General features: G+C 39.9%; 4 protein-coding genes across 5 annotated transcripts; 2 read left to right on the top strand and 2 right to left on the bottom strand.

Annotated features, from left to right (window-relative positions):
• Positions 1-38: 38 nt before the first annotated feature.
• cmc2 (C-x(9)-C motif containing 2) lies at positions 39-2,088 on the bottom strand. 2 transcript variants are annotated; one of them, XM_084932336.1, is made up of 5 exons: positions 1,791-2,088; positions 1,545-1,619; positions 965-1,035; positions 804-875; positions 39-688 (listed from the first exon to the last, which is right to left on the bottom strand). In XM_084932336.1, exons 2-5 carry the CDS (start codon positions 1,579-1,581, stop codon positions 605-607), a joined length of 264 nt encoding a protein of 87 aa, XP_084788462.1. In that variant the 5' UTR covers positions 1,582-1,619; positions 1,791-2,088; the 3' UTR covers positions 39-604. The 2 variants fall into 2 exon arrangements, with proteins under 2 accessions (XP_084788462.1, XP_084788468.1); XM_084932342.1 differs by lacking the exon at positions 1,545-1,619 and having other exon boundaries at positions 965-1,081; positions 1,791-2,084.
• A 445-nt stretch (positions 2,089-2,533) lies between these two features.
• On the top strand, positions 2,534-8,284 carry cenpn (centromere protein N). Its single transcript, XM_084932355.1, has 10 exons — positions 2,534-5,467; positions 5,609-5,654; positions 5,790-5,849; positions 6,308-6,381; positions 6,512-6,685; positions 6,779-6,880; positions 7,065-7,119; positions 7,243-7,352; positions 7,471-7,594; positions 8,049-8,284. Exons 1-10 carry the CDS (start codon positions 5,297-5,299, stop codon positions 8,168-8,170), a joined length of 1,038 nt encoding a protein of 345 aa, XP_084788481.1. The 5' UTR covers positions 2,534-5,296; the 3' UTR covers positions 8,171-8,284.
• Positions 8,285-9,804: 1,520 nt separating this feature from the next.
• On the top strand, positions 9,805-17,365 carry atmin (ATM interactor). Its single transcript, XM_084932366.1, has 4 exons — positions 9,805-10,182; positions 12,704-12,829; positions 13,265-13,464; positions 13,571-17,365. Exons 1-4 carry the CDS (start codon positions 9,898-9,900, stop codon positions 15,333-15,335), a joined length of 2,376 nt encoding a protein of 791 aa, XP_084788492.1. The 5' UTR covers positions 9,805-9,897; the 3' UTR covers positions 15,336-17,365.
• An 807-nt stretch (positions 17,366-18,172) lies between these two features.
• On the bottom strand, positions 18,173-21,097 carry c1h16orf46 (chromosome 1 C16orf46 homolog). The gene is made up of 3 exons (XM_084932372.1): positions 20,887-21,097; positions 20,476-20,703; positions 18,173-19,027 (listed from the first exon to the last, which is right to left on the bottom strand). The coding sequence occupies exons 2-3, from the start codon at positions 20,668-20,670 to the stop codon at positions 18,293-18,295; spliced, it is 930 nt and encodes a 309-aa protein (XP_084788498.1). The 5' UTR covers positions 20,671-20,703; positions 20,887-21,097; the 3' UTR covers positions 18,173-18,292.
• Between the last annotated feature and the right edge of the window lie 441 nt (positions 21,098-21,538).

Consider the following 21,538-nt stretch of genomic DNA (forward strand, 5'->3'; position numbering starts at 1 on the left):
GTTGTGGCACCATGTTAAAGCAAGAACAGATTCTTACATTAATTCAGAGTTTTACTTTATTCAAAAAGAATCAATATGATTCCCAATTCAAAGAAATCTTCAACAATAGATACTGTTATATGTTAACAGAGTAATCCTTGCTGTGGTTTTGTGCCAACAGACACATCAGTGATGGAGCAGTAGTCCGCTGCAAGAGATGGGGTGGGGGAATAATAATCCCCAAACTCAATCTTCAATCTCAAGTACTAGATGTTTTTTTTTATGTTGACCTCTTGACATTGTTGTCAACACTTCAAGTTTTAGTCTATGTAGCTGATACAAAGTACCCATGTAAGCTTAATTGAGCTTACTTGCTGTTCAATAAAACTTTAAAAATACCAGTAATATAAGCATCAATATGGCAAGATTACCATTTTGTTCTTGGAGACGCACACCATTAAATGAAATCACACACACTGCTTATAAAGAAATAGCTCTTCATCTGTCCTGACATAAAATGTCAGCTGAGGAAGCCTGGTACAGAGTGTCAAGCTTCATTCAGTGTGCCAAAATCTCAGTAGGTTTAACTTGCTGTGCCAGTGGCACAGTTGCAGTAAAATGTCCCTTAGAGACGGTCTTTAGGTCCTTCTTTCAGCCTCTTCTTCATCTCTATCGCATGCTGCTTGCTGCGCTCCCGCTTTTCCAGTCTCTGTTGAATAGTAAGGAGACAGAAATGAATGTAAGAGACAAAAAAAAATCTTTTAATAAGATTGATTGTTGTGTCCTATCCATAAGTGGAAAAAAAAATTAAAAAGCTGACAGACCTCTTTCTTCAGACACTGACGCATGGCACGGTCCACATCGTTACATGTGCCAAAGAACTTCAGAATATTGTGCTGATCGTAAAAGCAAACAAGGTTTTACACAATTTTATATCTATGCATGTGAAGCATAGAGAAATAGTCACATTTGGAGATTGACTTACCTCTTTGTGGCACTGTCTCAGTTGACTTATTAGTTCATTACACTCATCTGTGTGAAGGTGAGGTGACAGGTCAGGGTGCATTTTGAGTTAAGGGCTTACTGAAGAACTGCAGAGACACTGAAAGGCAACAAGCGAGAGATGAACTGAGGATATACTCTCATCTATAAACAACGTAAAATACTCAGCCCAAGGGGGGCACCTTAGAAGTAATATGATTTAAGGCTAGTATACAATAACATATAGCAAGAAAGCAAAATATTGCCACATCTGGAACTGCTGATGCCCAACCAATAACAACTAATGAATCAATAATTAAATTAATTATTTTAACTGTTTGAATGAATTATTCCACAGACTGCTTCAACTGCACTTTAAATACCGTATATCAGGGGTATTAAACATAAGGCATGGGGGCCAGAAGCATTCTGGGAAGCACTCCAATCTGCCCCACTGGATGGCAATGGAAAACAAGGAGTGCATAAACATCCTGTCAAGATCAAAGTGGGTTGTATGTGCCCCATGATGTAAAATTAGTTTGACACCCCTGTAGTACGTCAGCAGCATTTCCTCTAAAGGATACTAACACCTCCCCATCCCTCTCCATCCTGATGTGTCATAGTGATGACCGAGATTGTTTTTTCCAGTGGACACTTACCTGCAGACACAGAGGCAGAGACAAGAGCATTGTGTCAAATGTACACCATCTACATTTACTTTGGCATTATGTTAGCTAGACTAGACTTTGAACTGGGGATCTGTACTGCGTATGTAGTAATTTATAATAAACTTCATGTCAACACTGGATTATCAGCTGAATTACACTTACCACTGCAAAGGCTTAATCATCTAAGAAGTTTCCAGTGGGTAAAAAAGTCACTGCTTGCTAACTACTAGCTCCAAGCTAACTTCACAGAAGATGAATCTATACAACCATTAAACAACTGCAGAAGCTTTATGGTCTGCTGCAAGTCACTAACGCCTTAATGAACTGGACTAAATGAGCTGTAGTAGTACTATCGCCGGTTTAACCTACAAGAAATTACAATCTAAAGGACGTGCCTGCCTGTTACTGGACGTGAAGCTTTCGTAACTGTTTCGCCTCAACGATTTGAGTGACAAGAGTCGAGGGCGAATCGTAGCCTATATTCTTCTTTGGCCTCACCAATGGCGTGCGTACTTTCCACAAAAGGCGGGACAAATGATGACGGGAGTTTGCAGGAAATACAAGAAGGCTCCTCTCCAAGCACCTCCGTTTTTGTGAATGGGTACGGTACTATTTGGTCACCTGTGCTACACATGTTTTTTTTTCCGCCATTACTTACTATTACTGTAATGCATTGAACCTTGTTTCCGTCACTAAGTTTTATTGTTTTTGTTTTTTTCTTAAGTCAAATGTTCATGTCATTATTTAACATGAATTAATTAATAACTCGAAAATGTCAACGATGCTTAATTACCTACTTACGGTTCTTTTGTTGTTTTTTGCTTGTTTGTGTGTGTGGCGTGTGTGTGTGTGTGTGTGTGTGTGTGTGTGTGTGTGTGTGTGTGTGTGGGAGGGGGGGGGGTTGTATTTTGTGTGGTTTGTGTTTACGTAATTTGAACAATCTGAGTGATGGGTTTTACCGTTTTTCCTCTGACAATATTTCCTCTCTTTATTTATTTATTTAGTTAGTTAGTTATTTTTGGTTGTTATTTTGTCCTTTTCATTTCGGAAGGTGCATGCATAAATGGGGAAAATTCACAACTAAATTGACTAAACTAAAAATTAATAAATAGTGTTCATGCTCTGAGTAAACTACTCATTGGTCAAACTTAGCCTAACCTAACTAACCCCTGACCCTAATTTAGTTAGTAAGTCAAAATTTCCAAACCGTGACCTGAACTTTTGACTTAGAGATGACAAATTTTCTTCTATTTTTTTTTCCAACAGTTTCTATAGCAGCATATGAACTTTTTGTATGTCATAATTAATTTCACTCAATGACGGTCACTCATTTCTTTCAACATTTAACTCTAGGTAGGGACAGGCTCAGGGCGTCGGGGGGTTCCCCAGAAGCATCTTCCTTTGGGGGCAGGGTAGCGGTCATGGCCAATTAGGGGCTCTGTTGGCTCATAGGTGACGGTTTCCTCGTGGCTGCGTGCAGCGGGGCTAGGGGAGGGTCTGTGCTGACGGACGTGGGTTACTGACCTGGTAGCCTGGCTGCCCCTGGGTGGGTCCGGGATGGGCGTGAGGTTCTGGGGGCGCTCCGGCTCTGGGCCTCTGCCTCAATTTTATCCCACAACTTAGACATTCACATTACTCACACTCTCATTACACATACATATAGGATCTTGGGGGTGGGCACGCTACACGGAATCCAAATTACCATCAGGGTGTACACCTCACCCCTGGAGTCGTTGCCCACCTCTCAATTTTAAATACACGTAGACATTGAGGGCTAGCAGGAGGGGCTATGCGCTTACCTGCTGCTCTCTGGCAGGTAGCTCCATGCCCTCCTGGGTTTTAAATGCACCTTAGAACACACATGCATCAACACTACAATGAGCGGGTGGAGGGAGGTTTGGGGTCTTCTCTCACCCCCGTTCTCTGCGGCCTGCTGGAGCGGGGGGCTAGGAGGAGGAGTTGGCCCTCCGGCTGGGGTCTGGAATGTGGGGCCTCCCTGCTGCTGCGGAGTCGGGGCGGTCTGCTTCTCCCCACCGCAGGGAAAAGGGTAACACCACCTGGGTCTGGGTGCAGTTCCCCCCTCCAGGGGCAAGGGTACCTAGACCCGGTTCGTAGAGTACGCTTGGGGAGTGTGATTGTGTGTACAGCGTCTCTTTATGTCTGTCTCCACGTTGGTTGAGTGTGGAGTAAGTGCATATGAGAGCATGAGGGTGGGAATGGATGTTTGTATCTGTGTGTGCCTGTATGTCTGTGTCTATATGTCAGGTTGGGTATCAGACACCACCTCTCTGGGGACATCTCAGGCCCTCCAAGGTTTGGAGGCCTATCTCCCCCCACCACTTCCCCTGCCGGTGGCGGACTCCCTCAGACATCAGTGCGTTGGTGGTTCTTTGTGTCCGGGGATGGGCGTCCAGGTACACACCGGCTCACTCCTTGGTGGCTGCTTATCGGGGCCTGGAGCCTGGGGCTCGCTCGGGCCACTTCGGAGGTGGGGTGCCCCCGGCCTCTCAGCCTGGGGTTCGTCACTCAGGCACAGCTGGCTGCCAGCGGAGCTCACGGGCGCGTCACTGCAACCCTCCCTGGCTTCTGCTCCGCGGCTGCTGAGTGACCCCTCATCTGGGACTCTCCTCAGCTCTTTCTGGGACAATGGCGCGGCTGCCCCCCTGTTGGTCTTCCTTGGTCTCTTGTGTTCTGGGGGCCTCTGGATGTCTGGAGTTTTGATCTCCTCCATACCTGCTTCATGTCCTGGAGGACGGGGCAGTGGCTCCCCACACCCTCTAGCAGATCATTACATGAAGGAACCTTTTAAAAACAAGCGCGTCCATGCTCACAGGTGTACACACGGGAGCTCACACACACAAACTACACCCTTTTTGGCTCCTACCTCAAAGCACACTGTGTGCTGTCGATCTTACGTGCTGCACAATAATGTTTAATATTTAGTATTTACTGTCATATTCCCATATATCATTGTGATGTTGTTTATTCTATTACTCTCGTTTTCTTCTGCTTGTTTTCTTTTTTCTTTCTCAACAGGTGATCCAGGTGATCGATATATGTATTTTTTTTTCTGCTTATTCTGTTGGTTTTTGTTTTTTTGCCCTTCTCCCCCGTCCCTCTTCTCAGCTGTTTTTCTTTCCCTCTTTCTTTCTCCCCTTCTTTCCCCCAGTCAAGTCTGTCCCGTATTCAGCAAGTGAAAATAAAATAAACAATAAAAGGTGAATCAAATGGACCATTACAGCAAGGCTGGGATGGTCAATTTGGTAAAGTAAATCCGTTGGGCATCTTTCTTCGCCTTTAGACAATAATTCTGATGGCAAAAGAGCCAAACGGGACAGGCAAAAAAGAAAAAAAACAAAAACATTTAACTCTTTATGTAAGGGTCTTATTAAGGTCATCAATATATACAGATTCGTATAAGCATGATGGTCACGTCAGTAGCAGCGGCACTTAAAATTAATATGTAACTCCAAGACAGCAGAGGGCGCTAAAGGAAATACGTTAGTCCGTTTTGCAAATATCTAATTGGTGGATTCGTGTGCTTTTATTCTGGGCGGGTTTGTTTGGAATCGATCGACTGTGGTGTACGTTATCGTGAAAGCTGAACAGATCGACTGTTTTACTCAAATTCAAGCTGTCTGTCTATTTCGGTCACTTTTGAAGGAAGCATGGACAACACTGTTAAACGTTTACTGGAGCGACTCGTAAGACGGATACCGAGTCGAATGCTGAAGACAACGCTGGATAAGTGGAGCCGTTTGACGGCGACGCAGCGGCAGTCCATAGATTACACAGAATCAAAACGGGCGTTAACAGAAAAACTACTTGCCATTTGCGAGGTATTTAGCTGGTTTTAGGCAATATAATTTGTTGTTATTTCTGTGTTCATTGTACACTGTAAAAATGTTCACATTGAAACTACTATTAAATATTATGGTGTTTGCTCTATTAGTGTTTAACATAAGTGTTGTGTTTCACAGGAAAATGAATTGACAGTTAAACACATAGCTGAGCTCGAAATGATACGTAAGTCGAGCGAAGTTACTATATTATATTATTACTATCATATATTATGTTATTATTTTGGCTTTTTGCTATATCAGTGGTAAGGACAGATTTACAGTTTACTAACAGTGCTTGTGTCGCCCTGGTTTCATACAGATGTCATCGAGAATCCCAACCTGGGCATGTGGTATGCCTTCCAGCTCATGGACCCTCAAGGTATGTTGAAACAGTAACCTGCTCTGTGTCGTCAAGGGCTGAAAGCCTATAAGTTTTGAACCTTCGTTGAATATCGAAGCTCTTGGGGTTTTCAGGGAATGTTCTGTCTTCCTCCCCTCACCCCAACCGGTCGCGGTAGATGGCTGCCCCTCCATGAGCCTCGTTCTGACGGAGGTTTCTTCCTGTTAAACGGGAGTTTTTTCTTTCCCACTGTCACCAAAGCGATTGGTCATAGAGCGTCATATGATTGTTGGGGTTTTCTCTGTTTTATTATTGTAGGGTCTACCTTACAATATAAAGCACCTTGAGGCAACTGTTGTTGTGATTTGGTGCTGTATAAATACAATTGAATTGAATGGAGGTTTTCTTTATTAAATTATTGATGGCTTTAAGTGCCTAAATAATATTTTAATTTCTTGCTGTCTTTATAAATATCTTCATCTTTTTTTGTTTTCTAGATGATGCTCACTCTGTAGAGCTGACACAGTTCAAGGAACAATTTAAATCCCACCTCAGTGAGCTAATAAGAAACGTAAGCTATTCCATCTAATTTACACCAAAAAAATCCTATTTTTTAAAATCGTTTTATCAGCAAATTCCATTTCACGTGCTTCTCTGTTAACCTCCTGCATTATCAGTCCGTTTTCACTTTATATTTGAAGGTTTCTATCAAGATAAAGAAACACACAGATGAAGCTGTGTGGATTCGAATTGCATGGGGAGACACCTTTTCTCGCCCCAACCACCTGAAACCCACATATGTCGTTCACTATCTTCAAACCCCTTACGTCTTTCTGAGCAGCCTAACTTCAAAACAAAAGCCTCTGTTGTCACAGGTAAGGATGACTTCTGTGGTTAATCCTTCACATTGTTTATCCAGTTTCCTTGTTTGTTTCCATCCTACTTTAAGAGACTTGTTTGCTTTGCAGGCTTTGGTTCTGTCCACCCGATATCAAGCTATTAAGGATGCTAACCTCAGTGGACGGAAGCTCACTGCCATCAGAGATCTGCTTATGAAGCAGTATCTGCAAGTATGCCTGATTATTTTTTTAGAATTATTTACTAGTTAAGACTGACTTTATTTTTATTTTTTTCATTTCTTAGATTTTGTGGGCTGCATGCAGTGTTTTCACCCTTTTAAATTACTGCTTTAGAGAGTAAAATGAGTGGAATTTTGCTCTGACCTTTTTTGTTTTCCCTTTTAAATCCACCTAGGTGTTTCCCACCAAGTTTCCCAGCCCTCTGGCAGAAAGGAATCGTGTTGTCTCAAGTATGTTTTAAAACTTTTTGATTTTCTTTAAGCCGTTTTCTCTATGCATTTCTGTTGTATGGTGAAACATGTACTTAAATTTTTTAATGCTGGTTTTATGTATGTCTTTATTTATATGTACAGACCTTCACATAGAAAAAGAGCAAGCTGGGTCTGCAGCAAACAGACATCAAATGGCTTGTGAGGCATTTGGTGATGGGCTATTACCTCAACTACAGTCTGCAGTTTACAAGGTAGCTGGACAACACCGACTAAGTAAAAGAAGTTGAATATCTAAGTTGTTGTTTCACTGCTTCGCAGATACAAATGTTAACCCAGATGCTGCCATGTTCCTTGTTAATGTTTCTTCAGCTGGAAACAAAATTCAGAGATCACACCAATACGACCATGACAGAGCGGGACGAGCCATTCAGATGTGTTGTTAAATTTGCAAGCACCAATCTCCTCGAGTCACTCAGACACTCTGCATCCTCAGGTACACAGAAAGTGTTTAAAAACAGTCATAAGAGTAACTATCATCGTCTTTTGTAAGGAAGTAAGTTATGTTACTATAACCTGGTACGTCACAAAGTCATGTAGAATACTAACTGCATCTCTGCAAGTGTCCACAAGAGGGCACCCAAGTCCTGGAAGAAATAGCCATATAGTAATGCTGTTACATTAAGCTACTTCACAATATTCATGATACTTTGGGAAGAGGAAACTTTTCTAAGGAAGTTTGCTTTTATGTTTAATTGTTATGTCCCTGAATCCTCCTCACTTTGCAACTCTTTCCCACATTTTCTGGTGTGGGTGGAGACAATCAAAATACTGATAGTGACAAGGTAATAGACAAATTCTCAGTTATGACGCAGGTTAAAACCTGATCCTCATTGTTGTCTTTCTGGTTTCTCTAATGGTTATTTAAACATTTTTTTTCTACTTTACAGGAGTTGCTTCCACCCCTGTGACACCTCTTCTCTCATCCGTTCCCTTAAAGGGAAAAAATTATTTTGTTATCACAGACAATGGCCCTGGACCTTCATCACAAATGAAGCCATCACAGAAATGACCATCAGACACTTGATTTAACTTGTAGCATGCTCAGTCCATTAGTCCATTCATTTTACTTCATACTTTAATGATGTCATTGTTAATAAAACTCTCAGTCTGTTTCAATAAGAAATTTTTATTCTTGTATTTTTATATCTTCAGCTGTAGGTATACTAGTTGCTGGCAACTCTGTCACTTTATTGTTTGTCAGCATTGCATATAAAAGCAGAATTTTAAATATTCCTGAGGTTTGTCATTTGTTTTCTGGTATTGATACAAATGTGTAATTTTACCACACATTAATATAAAGTGTTCTTCTGCGTAGCAATCAGATGAAACCAGCCCCTCACACCTCACATGCACATTATTTCAAAGTGCATTTTTACTCTGTTTGTGTCTGTATACAAAACATTTAGACAAAAGCTTTAGTCTCAAGTTTATTGTAAACAATCCTTTCAAGCTTATTTAAAGCATCATTGGTCAAAGCAATTCTTCAGTCCTGTTAAAACATGTGTCCATTTAAAAAAAAAAAAAAAAAAAAAAAGGAGGGGGGGGGGCTTGTAAATATGATGTGATTTACACAAGTGAAAGGTGTGTATTAGTTAAATAGATCTGTCTTTACCAACCATAGTAGCCTCTTCATATGTTAACTAATAAACTTAGACTGGGGGAGTTTGGGAGATATGTGAAATTTGAAAGATACTGGACCCCATCTGATGTAAACAGAGGTTTACATCAGATGGGGTCTGATGTCATGACAAACCCAGACACTGAATCTAAACGTTTTGAGAGGACAAAGTGAAAGCTCTGATTTGATAAACAGTATTCTTTCGAGTGTTTTGTAGTGGAGGCCAGTAGAATTAAAAGCAGAGTAATGAGTCTGAAGATTTGCAGAACATGTCTCCAAACATTAGTGACATACAAACAGAGAGCACAAGTCCCGCCAAAGGACTTTGCTGTTCTATGATGTTTTTATTACAATATGATGATGTGTGCAGTTTTCCCAGATTATGTGTGTTTATCTCATCCTGATGACATCAGCGGTTTCTATGGATTATGCTGATGTCAGCATTGTTAATATGGAAATATATAGTATAGTATATTAATCTTTTTGTGTCACTGTGAAGTCATGTGACCCTAACCCTATGACATATATGTATTAATATCATAGGTTTTATCATTTTTATCAACATGAGTGGAGCAGAATTGGCTGAAATATTTGGCTTATGTCTCCAAAGGTCTATCATATTGTTGTGAAGGTTGCAGGTGTTGCACATTTTTTATTTATTTATTTTTATTTTTTACTGATTTTCACATTTAGTGCAATCTTAACCCGATTTTCACCTAAATTAATTACATCATTTCTCACTTTGGGGGAGAATGAAATGGGATCATTCATCAAAAATAGTTGCTGGAATAAAATATAGAAAAAAATGAAATATTCAGTTTTCAATTAGGTGGGTCGCATTCATTAAAAAAATCCAAAACAAAACAAAAAATCTAGAACTTGTCATTAGTAATGCTGAACCGGGTTAGAGTCCGCGCTATATGCACTCGAAGTATAATTATTCGTCCATCCGTATATGTTAAAAATCACATTATTCTGCAAAACGGAAATGCGAATGTTATCTAGGATGTGACGTAAGCCAAAATTCCCTGCTGCAATTGAGCCCGAACAGGAGAGTGGAAAGGTGGCAATGCAGCCTTACAGGCAGCGTTGAGGGACGGAATGATCCTTTTCATACAATGCTGCTGCTGGGGCTCTCTGCCAAACACGGAATGCACTGTCAACACAGAAACATGGCTGCCTCTTCAACGGGCAAGGCGAGTAACAGTGATAACGCTAATGCCGGCAGTCTAAACTGTAACGAAGAAGCTCTGCCGCAGTCTCGGGAAATGATAAAACCCACCATCGTGGAGCTGACCAAAGAAGTGAGGACGAACATCCTATGTACCGTGGAAGGATGTGGCAAGATTCTCCCCAACACACCTGCGTTGAACATGCATCTGGTTAAGTCGCACAGAATAAAGGTAACTAATTACTAAATCAGGTTATTCCGATGGTTTACAAGTGAACTCAACTGCGATGCTAACTTGGCTAATTCGGTTTAGAGAAAACTATCATTTAAAAAAAAACGCAAGTCATCCTTAACTTCGAATTAGCTAGCACGTATGGTCGTAGTAATGTGTTGCCAATAACGCTGGGACAACATAGTCGAGCTTTGGTAAAAGTTAACTAAGTTTCTTCTTGACTGTTATTTAATTGGTGACTGTTTACTATTAGCGAGTTAGCTATACTGCACCTAGCCGCTTATGTTATCAATTATTGCATTTGTCACGAGAAATTCGGTGCTTATTGCATTAATAATATACAGATATACCCCCTTTATTATTAAATATTAGTTTTTAGCGAGTTGTTAATCTAGGGCAGGGAATTTGGGAGTATCTAAATTGGCTGTGTGTGCGCAAAGCTAGAAATCTATTTGTCGTTGTATGGTTACGGTCTCTCAGGAATACGACCGCACAAACAACGTGCTGTCTGTCACGAACACAATACTTAGACTTTGGTCTAAATGTTTAAACCGCCTCAGCTGTACTAACTCCTAGTTCCTCTGTCCTCACTGGACTGGGCACTTCGTGGGACGCAATAATTCACTGTCTCCCAATGAATGAAGTTCTTTGCTGGGAAAGACTGCCTTTGTCCTGCAATAGACTAAGCTCTTTGTTTAAAATAGGTGAATGTTAGAATTTGAATTAGCTCCTAGAAGTAATCCATGCTGGCCCAGCAAGGAGAGCGTTTAAAGGCCTAAAGAAACCACAAGTTTTACTATTTAAATCTGAGTTGCAGTCAGGAGTAGTTTAAAGTTAAGCAATCAGTTTCTAAATATAATTCCATTTTTACACCAAAACTTTAAAAGCTGCAGTAAAGCTGGATGAACTGTGTTTGGTCCATGTTCGTTGCAGTCCATGAATAAAGGGTTATATTGGTCACTGTGTTGGGTTTTCATGGTGCATTCACACTTTCCTCAGACAGTGCCTGTAAGAGGCACAAAGGAAAGAAAAAAAAGCGAGCAACAAGAAGGCAGCACAGCTTGCCTGTGTTACTTTTAATCCACAGCTATGTGAAACTTCTGTCAGCAGCCGTAATGATATTATGGTTGACATAATGTTAAAGTGCATAAAATGCCACAGTTGCTCACTCAGTGCTTCTGCATAGTTGATGGAGCTAGAGTTGGGCTATATCTGTTTATTTTTAACAGCACCATAACGTCACTGCATCGCTCCACAGCTGTTTCATCGCTGTTTATGTTGTTTCCCTATGAAGACTTAAAAATAAAAAAAATACACACAGATATATATATATATATATGTGTGTGTGTGTGTATATATATATGTGTGTGTGTGTATATATATATGTGTGTGTGTGTGTGTATATATATGTGTGTGTGTGTGTGTGTGTATATATATGTGTGTGTGTGTGTGTGTGTGTGTATATATATGTGTGTGTGTGTGTGTGTATATATATGTGTGTGTGTGTGTGTATATATATGTGTGTGTGTGTGTATATATATGTGTGTGTGTGTGTGTATATATGTGTGTGTGTGTGTATATATATGTGTGTGTGTGTATATATATGTGTGTGTGTGTGTATATATATGTGTGTGTGTGTGTATATATATATGTGTGTGTGTGTGTGTATATATATATATGTGTGTGTGTATATATATATATGTGTGTGTGTGTATATATATATGTGTGTGTATGTATGTATGTATGTATGTATATATATATATATATATATATATATATATATATATATATATTTTTTTTTTTTTTTTTTTTATATATTATTTTCTTATTTATTTATTTTTTGACTGTGTGCAGTCAGGTCAGTCCATAAAACTCATGAGACTATTCTAATCCAGAATTTGCTTGCCTTTCAAACCATATCACTTCCCTTAGCAGAAAGAACAGTTTAGAGACCATTACTTTGATTTACCACTGTATTGGCTAGTCTGTTGGAGAGAAGATTTGACCTTTATAATTGATATAGGCTAGCCATGCCATAGGAAAGACAGTAAATCTGCTTGGTTTCTCTTCTGAGCTACAGCCAATCACAGAGTCGTGACATGACTCAGGCTTCAGCCTACGACCATATGATGCAGTTGAGAGAAGCACAAAATTTGGATTTGCTGTCTCCAAAATTTGGCTTTTTAGTTATATTCTTATCACGAAGCAGACAGTGTTTGTTAGCTTTATCTTTTCCACAGCACAAGCACATGAATCTCTTCAATACTATAAATCAGAGACAATTGTATGTACAACAGTCATCCCATGGTGCTTATAGTAAGGTAAAGACCCGACAATATTGGGAGGAAATCAACCTTTATATCATTAGCAATTATATTGTAATTTGAGTTTCTTAAATATAAACACAGCATGGGAATGTGTGTTTAAGTCTTACATTCACATGTTTCTGATCCAAATATCTGTAATGCATATATCTGTATTTTGTCCTCTGTTAATACTTTGTTGTCATTATCACCCCCAGGATGGTATTGTCAATCCCACGGTCAGAAAGGACATGAAGGGCTCTCAGAAGCTTTACTGCTGTCCTATTGAGGGTTGTCCCAGAGGCCCTAACAGACCTTTCTCCCAGTTCTCCCTGGTTAAGCAAGTAAGCATTTCCTCTGTGAAATGTAATCAGTTATTGTTCTATTTTTAAGAACCACTTGTGCAACTTAAAAAATAACCTTGCATTTTTAATGTAAGCAGTGTTAAATAATTTACTGCATGATTAAGTTGTATACAGTGTCCTGTAGTCTGAACTGAAAGCCTCTGATACAATAAGTTGAGGAAAAAAGAATTGCCTTATGTGAAACACATGTATCAATATGAAATACCATCTTAGCATTTCTACTCTGATTCTTGTAGCACCGCAAAACACAGGGAAAAGCTGCCTTTCTTTCCTAGTTTTGCCTAAATTATACTGTGACCTTTAACTGGGTGAATCACTAGAAAGAAGTAAATGGACATGTGCTTTCCTTTTCAAATTCTGTTTGGACATTTTTATTTTAAAGCTATTTTCTGCTTTTGATTCATTTCATTTCAGCACTTCATGAAGATGCATGCAGAAAAGAAACATAAGTGCTCCAAGTGCAACAATGGCTACAGTACAGAGTGGGACTTAAAGAGGCACATAGAAGACTGTGGAAAGACCTACCACTGTACATGTGGCTGCCCCTATGCTAGCAGGGCTGCTCTACTCTCACATATCTACAGGACGGGTCATGAAATCCCAACAGAGCACAGGCATGTACAGGGATAACCCCAACACTTTCATTCATATACTATATTTTGTTCTCTCCATGTATTTATTATTGTTATCATTTTATCTAATTTATTTATTATTTTGCAGAATTCCCCCAGTAAAAAAGAGAAAGATGGAAAAACTGTTAAGTGGTTCTGAAAAGGTTAAGATCAATGATTCAACCTTCCAGATCATCCCTGCTGCCACAGAGCAGACAGACACTTCTCTCCCTTCTGATACAACCATTACTATCCCAGACTCCCGGAGGAGCCTGCAGAAGTTGCTTTTACCAAAACCCAAGATGGCTTTGGTTAGTGTTCCTGTGATGCAGGTGGCTCATTTGCCTGTACTCCTTCCATCTACAGAAAGTGGGGCTCTGAGGTCTGTAGTGCTTGCTGTAGATAGCCAAGGTTCTGTTAGTGCCCTTCAGCTCCTTCCACAAGCCACAGGAGCAGTGGTACCCCAACTTGATGCTAAAAGTTTGGGTTTCAAGGATAGCATGCCTACTTCCCGCTCTAGCCAGGGGCCTATTAGCACAGGAGTGCAAGTCAATCTGGATCCAGTAGGTGCAGAGGATTCAACCATCAGCATGGCAGCACAGCGAGGAAGGAGCACTTCCACCAACATTCAGACAGATAAATCGTACTTGTCAAAAATGCCCACAGGAGTAGGGGTTGGGGAGGGACTAGGCTTGTGCTCTGCGGGTGAGTCCTCTGTGTCTTCTTGCTCCCAAACAGACATCAGTGTCAGTGCCCAAGTCCTTTTGCCAGTCAGTGTTGAAACCCAAACATTCTTCTCCCGAGCCAAATCCACATCGTCTATTGGAGCTCAAACAGACAGCCAGTGCCTGAGCCAAATTCCCTGCTCATCCTCTTCTGTGCTTCCGTACAAAACCAGGCAGACACAGACATACTTTGCCATGCCACAGTCAGAGGAGAAGGCTCAGAACCAGGCTGTCATGTGCTCAGACCTATTTGGCAATGACTCCCTCAGTGTGTCAACCCAAACAACTTTGGACATAGATGACACCCTTTGTGCTGCAGGAAGCACTATATATGAGGACTCAAAATCAGAAGGTGGTATGTGTTTTGGGGTGCAGACGCATGAGCTGAGTGCAAACAACATGGCAGACAACCAGACCCAAACAATGACCTTGTTAAATGACCTGGAAAACATCCTGTCTGACAGTATGTCAGGCCATCAGGTGCTCACAGAGGCTTCTGCAGGCTGTGGGTCAAGTCTCAGCTCTGTTCAAGAGCAACATAACGGCATCGACTTTGATTTTGAAGAATTCCTCAATGCTGTGCACATCCAGACACAGACCGAGGAGAGTGAGCTGGGAGGACTGGGTGGTGACACGCCAATGGAGTCTCTAGACATTCAGACACAGACAGACTTCCTACTGATGGATGATCTGGACCAAAGTGAGGGACCAAGCCGAACCCAAGCCAGCGACTTGGAGCTATTTGATACTCAAACTCAGACTGACCTCAATTTTCTGCTGAATGCCGGAAGCCACATGCCCCTGAGCAGCATCTTGCGACATTCAAGCTTTTCTATGAGCACAGAGTCATCAGACACAGAAACACAAACAGATCTCCCTTCATTTGCCACGAGTCTCTCTGCTCAGACTCCTGTCACTCAAGGAGAGAATGCAAGACTGCTGAACAGCACAGAGACACAGACTGTGACTAGCCAAGCAGAAGGCCTAGGAAACCTGTTCCTGACCAGCAACGAAACCCAAACTGTCATGGATGACTTCCTGTCAGCGGACTTGGCGTGGAACATGGAGTCCCATTTCAGCTCTGTGGAAACCCAGACATGTGAAGAACTTTGTGCTCTGTTTCAGCATTCTGAGAAACCCAACAGCTGAAGCTTCCCATGCCTTTACAATAAAGGTTTCTGATATCTGCCTCTTCCTATAAGAGGAAATGGTTGATGCTGTCCTCTGGCAAATCAAACCATAGTCTTAGCAGCAAGAAGTCTGCAGATATGTTTTCAACCATTCCACTGGGGGCATAATGTCCAGAGTCCTTCCTGGTGTCTATCCTGACAGCATTGCTGCACTTTATTAGCTCAGTGGGCATGACCCATGAGCTCCCGTGACAGTTTACATATTTATTTGCACATAAGGTAACATTGTACGTGTCTTGTCTAAAATGCAAGCTTACTTGTATATTTCAGTGCGTAGCCGCTGTGACTGGTCACTGTTTGGTCTTAAGAAGTTGTAAAAACATTTAACATTACATAAAGTTTATCTCTGCACTTAAAAGGGATGACATACATACCTATATATGGCTGTCATGAAAGGCTTGTAAAATTGCTACCTTGTATGACAGCTTTCAAATATAGATGTACTGCTGTAAAACAATCTCATCTCAGCTGTACAGTATACAATATTGTACGTTTAGTTTACATACGTATGCAATGCGCATGAAGCCTTTAAGCAGCACAACATAAAATATTGATTCTGCACATGTGCATCTGAATGCTGCATCTTCAATGTTACCTTGTCAGTGGCAACAAGACTATAAACTCTGACATTGCAGGCAGCTGAAAACATGACAAGTGAGATTTTTTTTTCAAAGTAAAGGCTTTGCATTGCTCAAAGCAGAAGATGTGTCGTTGAAATATAACCTGGCACAAAGTAAAAAAAATGTTTGTCCCGTGTTGCGCACCTTGCATTGAAATGTGGTTCTGAAGTCCGATGTTTTGTAAACACTTTTTGTGTCAAGGCCTCTAGTTAAGACTTAAGTCAGTAAGCAGGCTAGGCTGTCATCGTCTTTAACTTATTCATTAGCTGGATGTAAGTGTATACATTAGCAGTACACTGCTGAAGTGATCCAGTAATGTTACCATACACAAAAACAGTGGATTAGAGCTAGGATTAGCACAGATTAGCACAGTGTTTTGTTTTGTTCTTTTAACTTAAAGGACTTACATTTTAGACCCAATTTTCCACACTAATTTTTTCATATCACTAAATGTAACTTTTTTCCACCCCCACGTTTATTTTTTGTTATATTGTGACCTCAGTTACCTCATAGGCACCACATAGAGACTGTTCTACATGAGACCATAGAGCTATAGGCCTTGTTTATTTTCCATTTTTGTTGTGTTGGTGCCTTAACCCAAGTATTAACTTGAGTTCTGTTACAGATAATTTGCTGCTTCAAAGTCATGTTTATACTAGAATATACCATGATGAATAAACAATGAAAAATATCTGAATCCTTTCAGTCTTTGTTTTGCATGTTTTATCTGTTTAGTATTGATGTTTTTATTGTGATTGCATGCAATGTGCGAATGCCTCTGCTCCATGTTTATGGAAAGATTTACGCTGTGTCACATGAAAATATTCCTTTGCAGCATTTGATTGAAAATAATTACTTTGATTCCATCACATCTTAAATGAATAGTGTTTAATGTCATTACACTTTATGGATGTTTATTAAAAGTGAAGAATGTACACAATGATGACTCTGTGCCCAGACATATTATGCTTTTTTTTTCTCCCACTATTCCCAGTTGGTTTATGGATTATTTCTCTATTTTAGTAAGGTTCACGCCTATGAAGTCTGAACATGTTTTGTTTTAAAGCAGTAATTCCAACTTTTAATTCCTAAATTCTAATACAATAGAGCTGTTTCCTTGCAGGTTTAGTGGAATGGGGGAAATGCCTATATTTGAATGGGTAGAAGCTATGTCACTTTCTGGTGTCTGTTACAGTGCTTTACTTTCTCTTTGTAGGGAGTGCATGCAGATATTTTTCCAGCACAAAATGTTTGTTTTTGCAGAATTTATTTGATTTTTCTGTTGCCTAAATGTGTCGACTTAATGGCTGCCTTTAATTATTGTTCAAGATACATTATAGATGTTGTTAATAAACTGCTGGCAAGTGTTGATTGTGTTCATTTTTATTTTTTTCCCAAAACAAAAATAGGAAAGTAGTTGCTGAAAGATGGACAAACATGATCAATATCTGTTTTTTGTTTTTTTGTTTTTTAAAAGGTCATAAGTGGGTCATACATGTTTTATTCAAGTGATCTTGAGTTCAGTATTTCAATTGCACACATGATGTCATCGTCTCTTAAGATTTGGTTGTGCGAAACAAATTTTGCACTATTAGTTTTTTCTAAAAAAACAAACAAAAAACCTTTATAATATTGTACCTTTTTTCTTCTGATGCAGTTACAACCTGCCCAGTATAAACCTACTAAATCCAGGCCTGTGCATTTATTTTACATCTGTGTAGGTAGGGAAAAGAATTAGAGCAATACAGATAAATGTAATAAGGTAACAAAATTGCCACAGCTTAAACAGTATTATAACAACTGACTGAAAACAGGCCATGAGTCATGTTGACCCTGGAAACCAACATGACCCTTGGCATTTTTAGAAAGAACCTTGGCTCCACCCATAATCCATAACCATTGGCTAAACTTGTATTAAGCAGATGCAGTAGTTTGGCCACAGTTTATATTATGAGAAACAAGCTGCGGTGCAATGTTAAAGTTCTGACCAAGTTGTAGTCTGCTTAAATTTAAAAATATTAGCGACCACCAGTGCCACTATTATGCCAGGCCGAATTTCTTCTTCCAGCTAACTGTATTTTAATGGTATGTGATGAGTGAGGATGCCCTTTATAATAAAAGATGTTGCCCTTTCTTAGTTGTACCTGAGAAACTAAAATTACTGCATACTTAAATGTTCAAGTGACAGATTTTTATTTCACATGACTCGTTCAGCTTAAAAGTGAGGCAGAGAAAAGGCAGCTTGGGTGCATTTGTGAAATTCCTTGTGAAAGACTTTAGTCCTCAGTGCATTGAGTCAGGTTTGGAAGACATTGTATTTAATACCTCTTGGTATCAAAACATTGTGTGGGTTTTGCCAAAATGTCTGGTACTTGGAGGTCAGCGCTGCAGAGAAAGTGGAAATATCTGAATTACTAGCAGTGTCCCTTGTTCCACGTTGCTTGTCTAAAAGGAAACAGTTTTTCTCTGAGGTTTGTTTCTCTGGAGTCTTCTTGTCTCTACAGAGATGACCACTGGCCTTGGCAATCAGGTGAGGTGGGTTAATAGGTGGTAGAAATGTGAAGTTTTTAATGGGAACCACTCTGTTATTGGGACGATGACTATGTTTCCAAGGCTTAGCAGGCTTATTCTCTGGCACAGAATATTTTGAAGACAGATGGTGAAGCTGAGAAAGTGTCTCTTTATCCATCCCTCTCTCGTATATCTTTTCTTCCAGTAAGAGATGTGTCGGATTTCTCTGCATGGCTTTAAGGAAAGGACATTCTGCAGCATCTGTCTGTTGAGCTGCCATAGCAGTTTGACTCCAAGATCCTGTCTGCTGATTTACTGACACAAACTTCTTAAAATTATCCAGGCCTGCATGAGACTCACAGTGTTGCTCTGTAATGCTGGCTGAGCTGTCTCCATTAGAAAGCACTGGGTCATCAGATGAAGGAGTTCCATTGTCAGCCTCCTTATGCTTTGGTTTCTTGTATGTGTTTGAAGTCAAAAGTATGCAGCTCAGGGGAACAACTCTGGCCCAACCACAAACCTGTTGCAAAACCAAGTTTTTTTTGTTAAGTTCGGATATGTTTAAAGCTAAAAATCACGAAGTAAAAATATTTATTGAATCAAGTAAGAAACATGCAAATAGAAGGAAAGCAGTAAAAGCACAGATGTGATTAATAATACGTGAATGAAGATATTCCATTTAGTCAGATTCTGTCCGTCATTATAAAACGTGACCATATTTTTTGCATTTCGCATTTTTGTCATACTTAGATGCTTCAGATAATCAATACTAATATCAGAAATTGTCATTAATTGTTAAGTGATGATTTTTTTTTAAAGAAAAATAGGTATCCAAATCACCCTCACTCTATGTGAAAAAGTAATTGGCTCCTAAACCTATTAGCTGATTGTGCCACCCTTGGCATCAGGAAATGAGTCTTTCACATCGCTGTGGAGGAATTTTGATCCAGTCTTATTTACAGAATTGTTTTAATTCAGCCACACTGAAACGTTTTCAGGGATCAATGATCATGTCATGTCAACATATCCCAACCTCATTTAAGACTCACTAGGCCACTATGAAACCTTCATTTTGTTTTTGTTTTTTAAAAACATTCTGAGGGGGACTTGCTGGTGTGTTTCAGCTCATCGTACCCAGATCGTCACATTACAACCACCATGTTTAACTGCTAATATTATGTTGTTTTTATAAAACTCTGTGTTAGCTTCACATCAGATGTAATGGAATGCGAACCTTCCACTCTACAAAATATTTTCCCAAAACTTCTGGGAATCATTGACATGTTTTCTGGCAAATTTGAGGAGAGCCTTTATATTCTTTTTGTTCAGGAGTGATTTTTTACTTGGACCTCTCTCATGGATGTCTTTTTTTCCCACTCTCTTTGCTGTTGTTGAATCATGAACTCTGATCTTAACCTTGGCAAGTGAGGCCTGCAGTTCTTTAGATGTTGTTCTGAGTTCTTTTATGACCTTCTACATGAGTCATCGACGGGCTGTGGAAGTAAATTTGGTAGTCCGTCACTAGTGGGAAGATTCAGTACTGTTCCAAGTTTTCTCCATTTATGGAAACTGGCTCTCACTGTCTTTCACTGCACTCCCAAAGCCTTAGAAATGATTTTGCAACTGTTTCCAGACTGGCTTTGATAGATTTCATAGATAGATGACTTTGATAGATTGGAGCAGATAGAAATGGATAGCCCTTTTCCCTTAATGAATTAATAATTGTTTAAAAATTGCATTTTGTATTTGCTAGGGTTATCAGTGACTAATATTACAATTTGATTATCTGAAACACATAAGTGTAAAAAAACACAAAAAATAAGAATTAGGGAAGGCGCCTAAATACTTGTTCAATTTATCACTGAGTCCAAACTGTGACATAGAAGACACTTGCTTAAAAACAAAATTGCAACTACATATAGGTAACAAATTAAGAGAGGTACAGTAACAGGATATTGGATCACTTACAGCATCCTCCCAACCAGAGTAACAATGGAACTCATTTAGCTCCTTCTCATTCAAGAAGTTCTCCTCACTGGTATCTAAAAGGCTTTCAACAAGTCTCCTTTCTGCTATTTCGTGCTCGCCAGCTGCGTTCTCCGGTGCTGACAGCTCCCCGTCTGCTCTGTCCACAGCTGTACGATCCCTTTCTTGCGAGGTCATGATGTAGTTAGGTCCTTTGACTCATGGTGAGATCTCGAAAGGGTCATAGAAACCAGAATTACCTTAATTACTTAAAAATGCATCTTGAGTAGCACTTTTACTGTAAATATGATCAACTTAACAAACCTACCGCTGATTTGCTTACCAAAATAAAGCAAACTGGATTATTAAACGGGGAAATTAAGAAATACATGAATAATATTTGTTGCTACTCACAAACAACTTCTGCTGTGTGCTATCTGCCGTGGTGGCGACTTTTTTATTTCCCGATTGAGAGTTTTGTAGGACAAAAGCGGAAGAAACGGTGAATGCCTTTAGAGACCAACTGCAACACCGTCGTCATGGTGACACTTAAAAGCCCGTACCGTCAAGACGTAGAGAAAGGGGGAGGGGTTCCTGCGCCCCTGAAGCAGACTACTACCGACACATTACTGTCCTATATCTAGTATAAAAAAATCAACACAATAGCTTTATTTTTTACACGGGAACGCTTGATAATCTAGTTATGCACACAATATCTGGATGTACCAGACTGAAGACAAAAGCACATAACTGTTTTTGATGCACCTAAATTATTTATCTCATGCGGTTTGTTTTCAGTGTCGCAGCGTTCAAACGGGGAAGTAAAACAGCTTAAAACTTGTGAAGAAGGAAACCATTTTGGTCAGTTAAACGCGCATCTCTGCACGTAAATGTAGATGAGACGTCAACCTCTGCCCCGGGAAGAAGAGATCAGCTGTGAGAGAACACGCATGAATTTCCCCACATTCAAGTGGAAACGAGGAGATATTTGATGTGAAGAGGAAGGAATTTGTTTTTTGTTGTTGTTGTTTTTTGAGCAAACAATTCTCCATATTTATTTTATGAT

The sequence above is a fragment of the Perissodus microlepis genome, chromosome 1 (assembly GCF_051167445.1).
Source record: "Perissodus microlepis isolate ML-2025 ecotype Zambia chromosome 1, ASM5116744v1, whole genome shotgun sequence".
NCBI lineage: Eukaryota > Metazoa > Chordata > Actinopteri > Cichliformes > Cichlidae > Perissodus > Perissodus microlepis.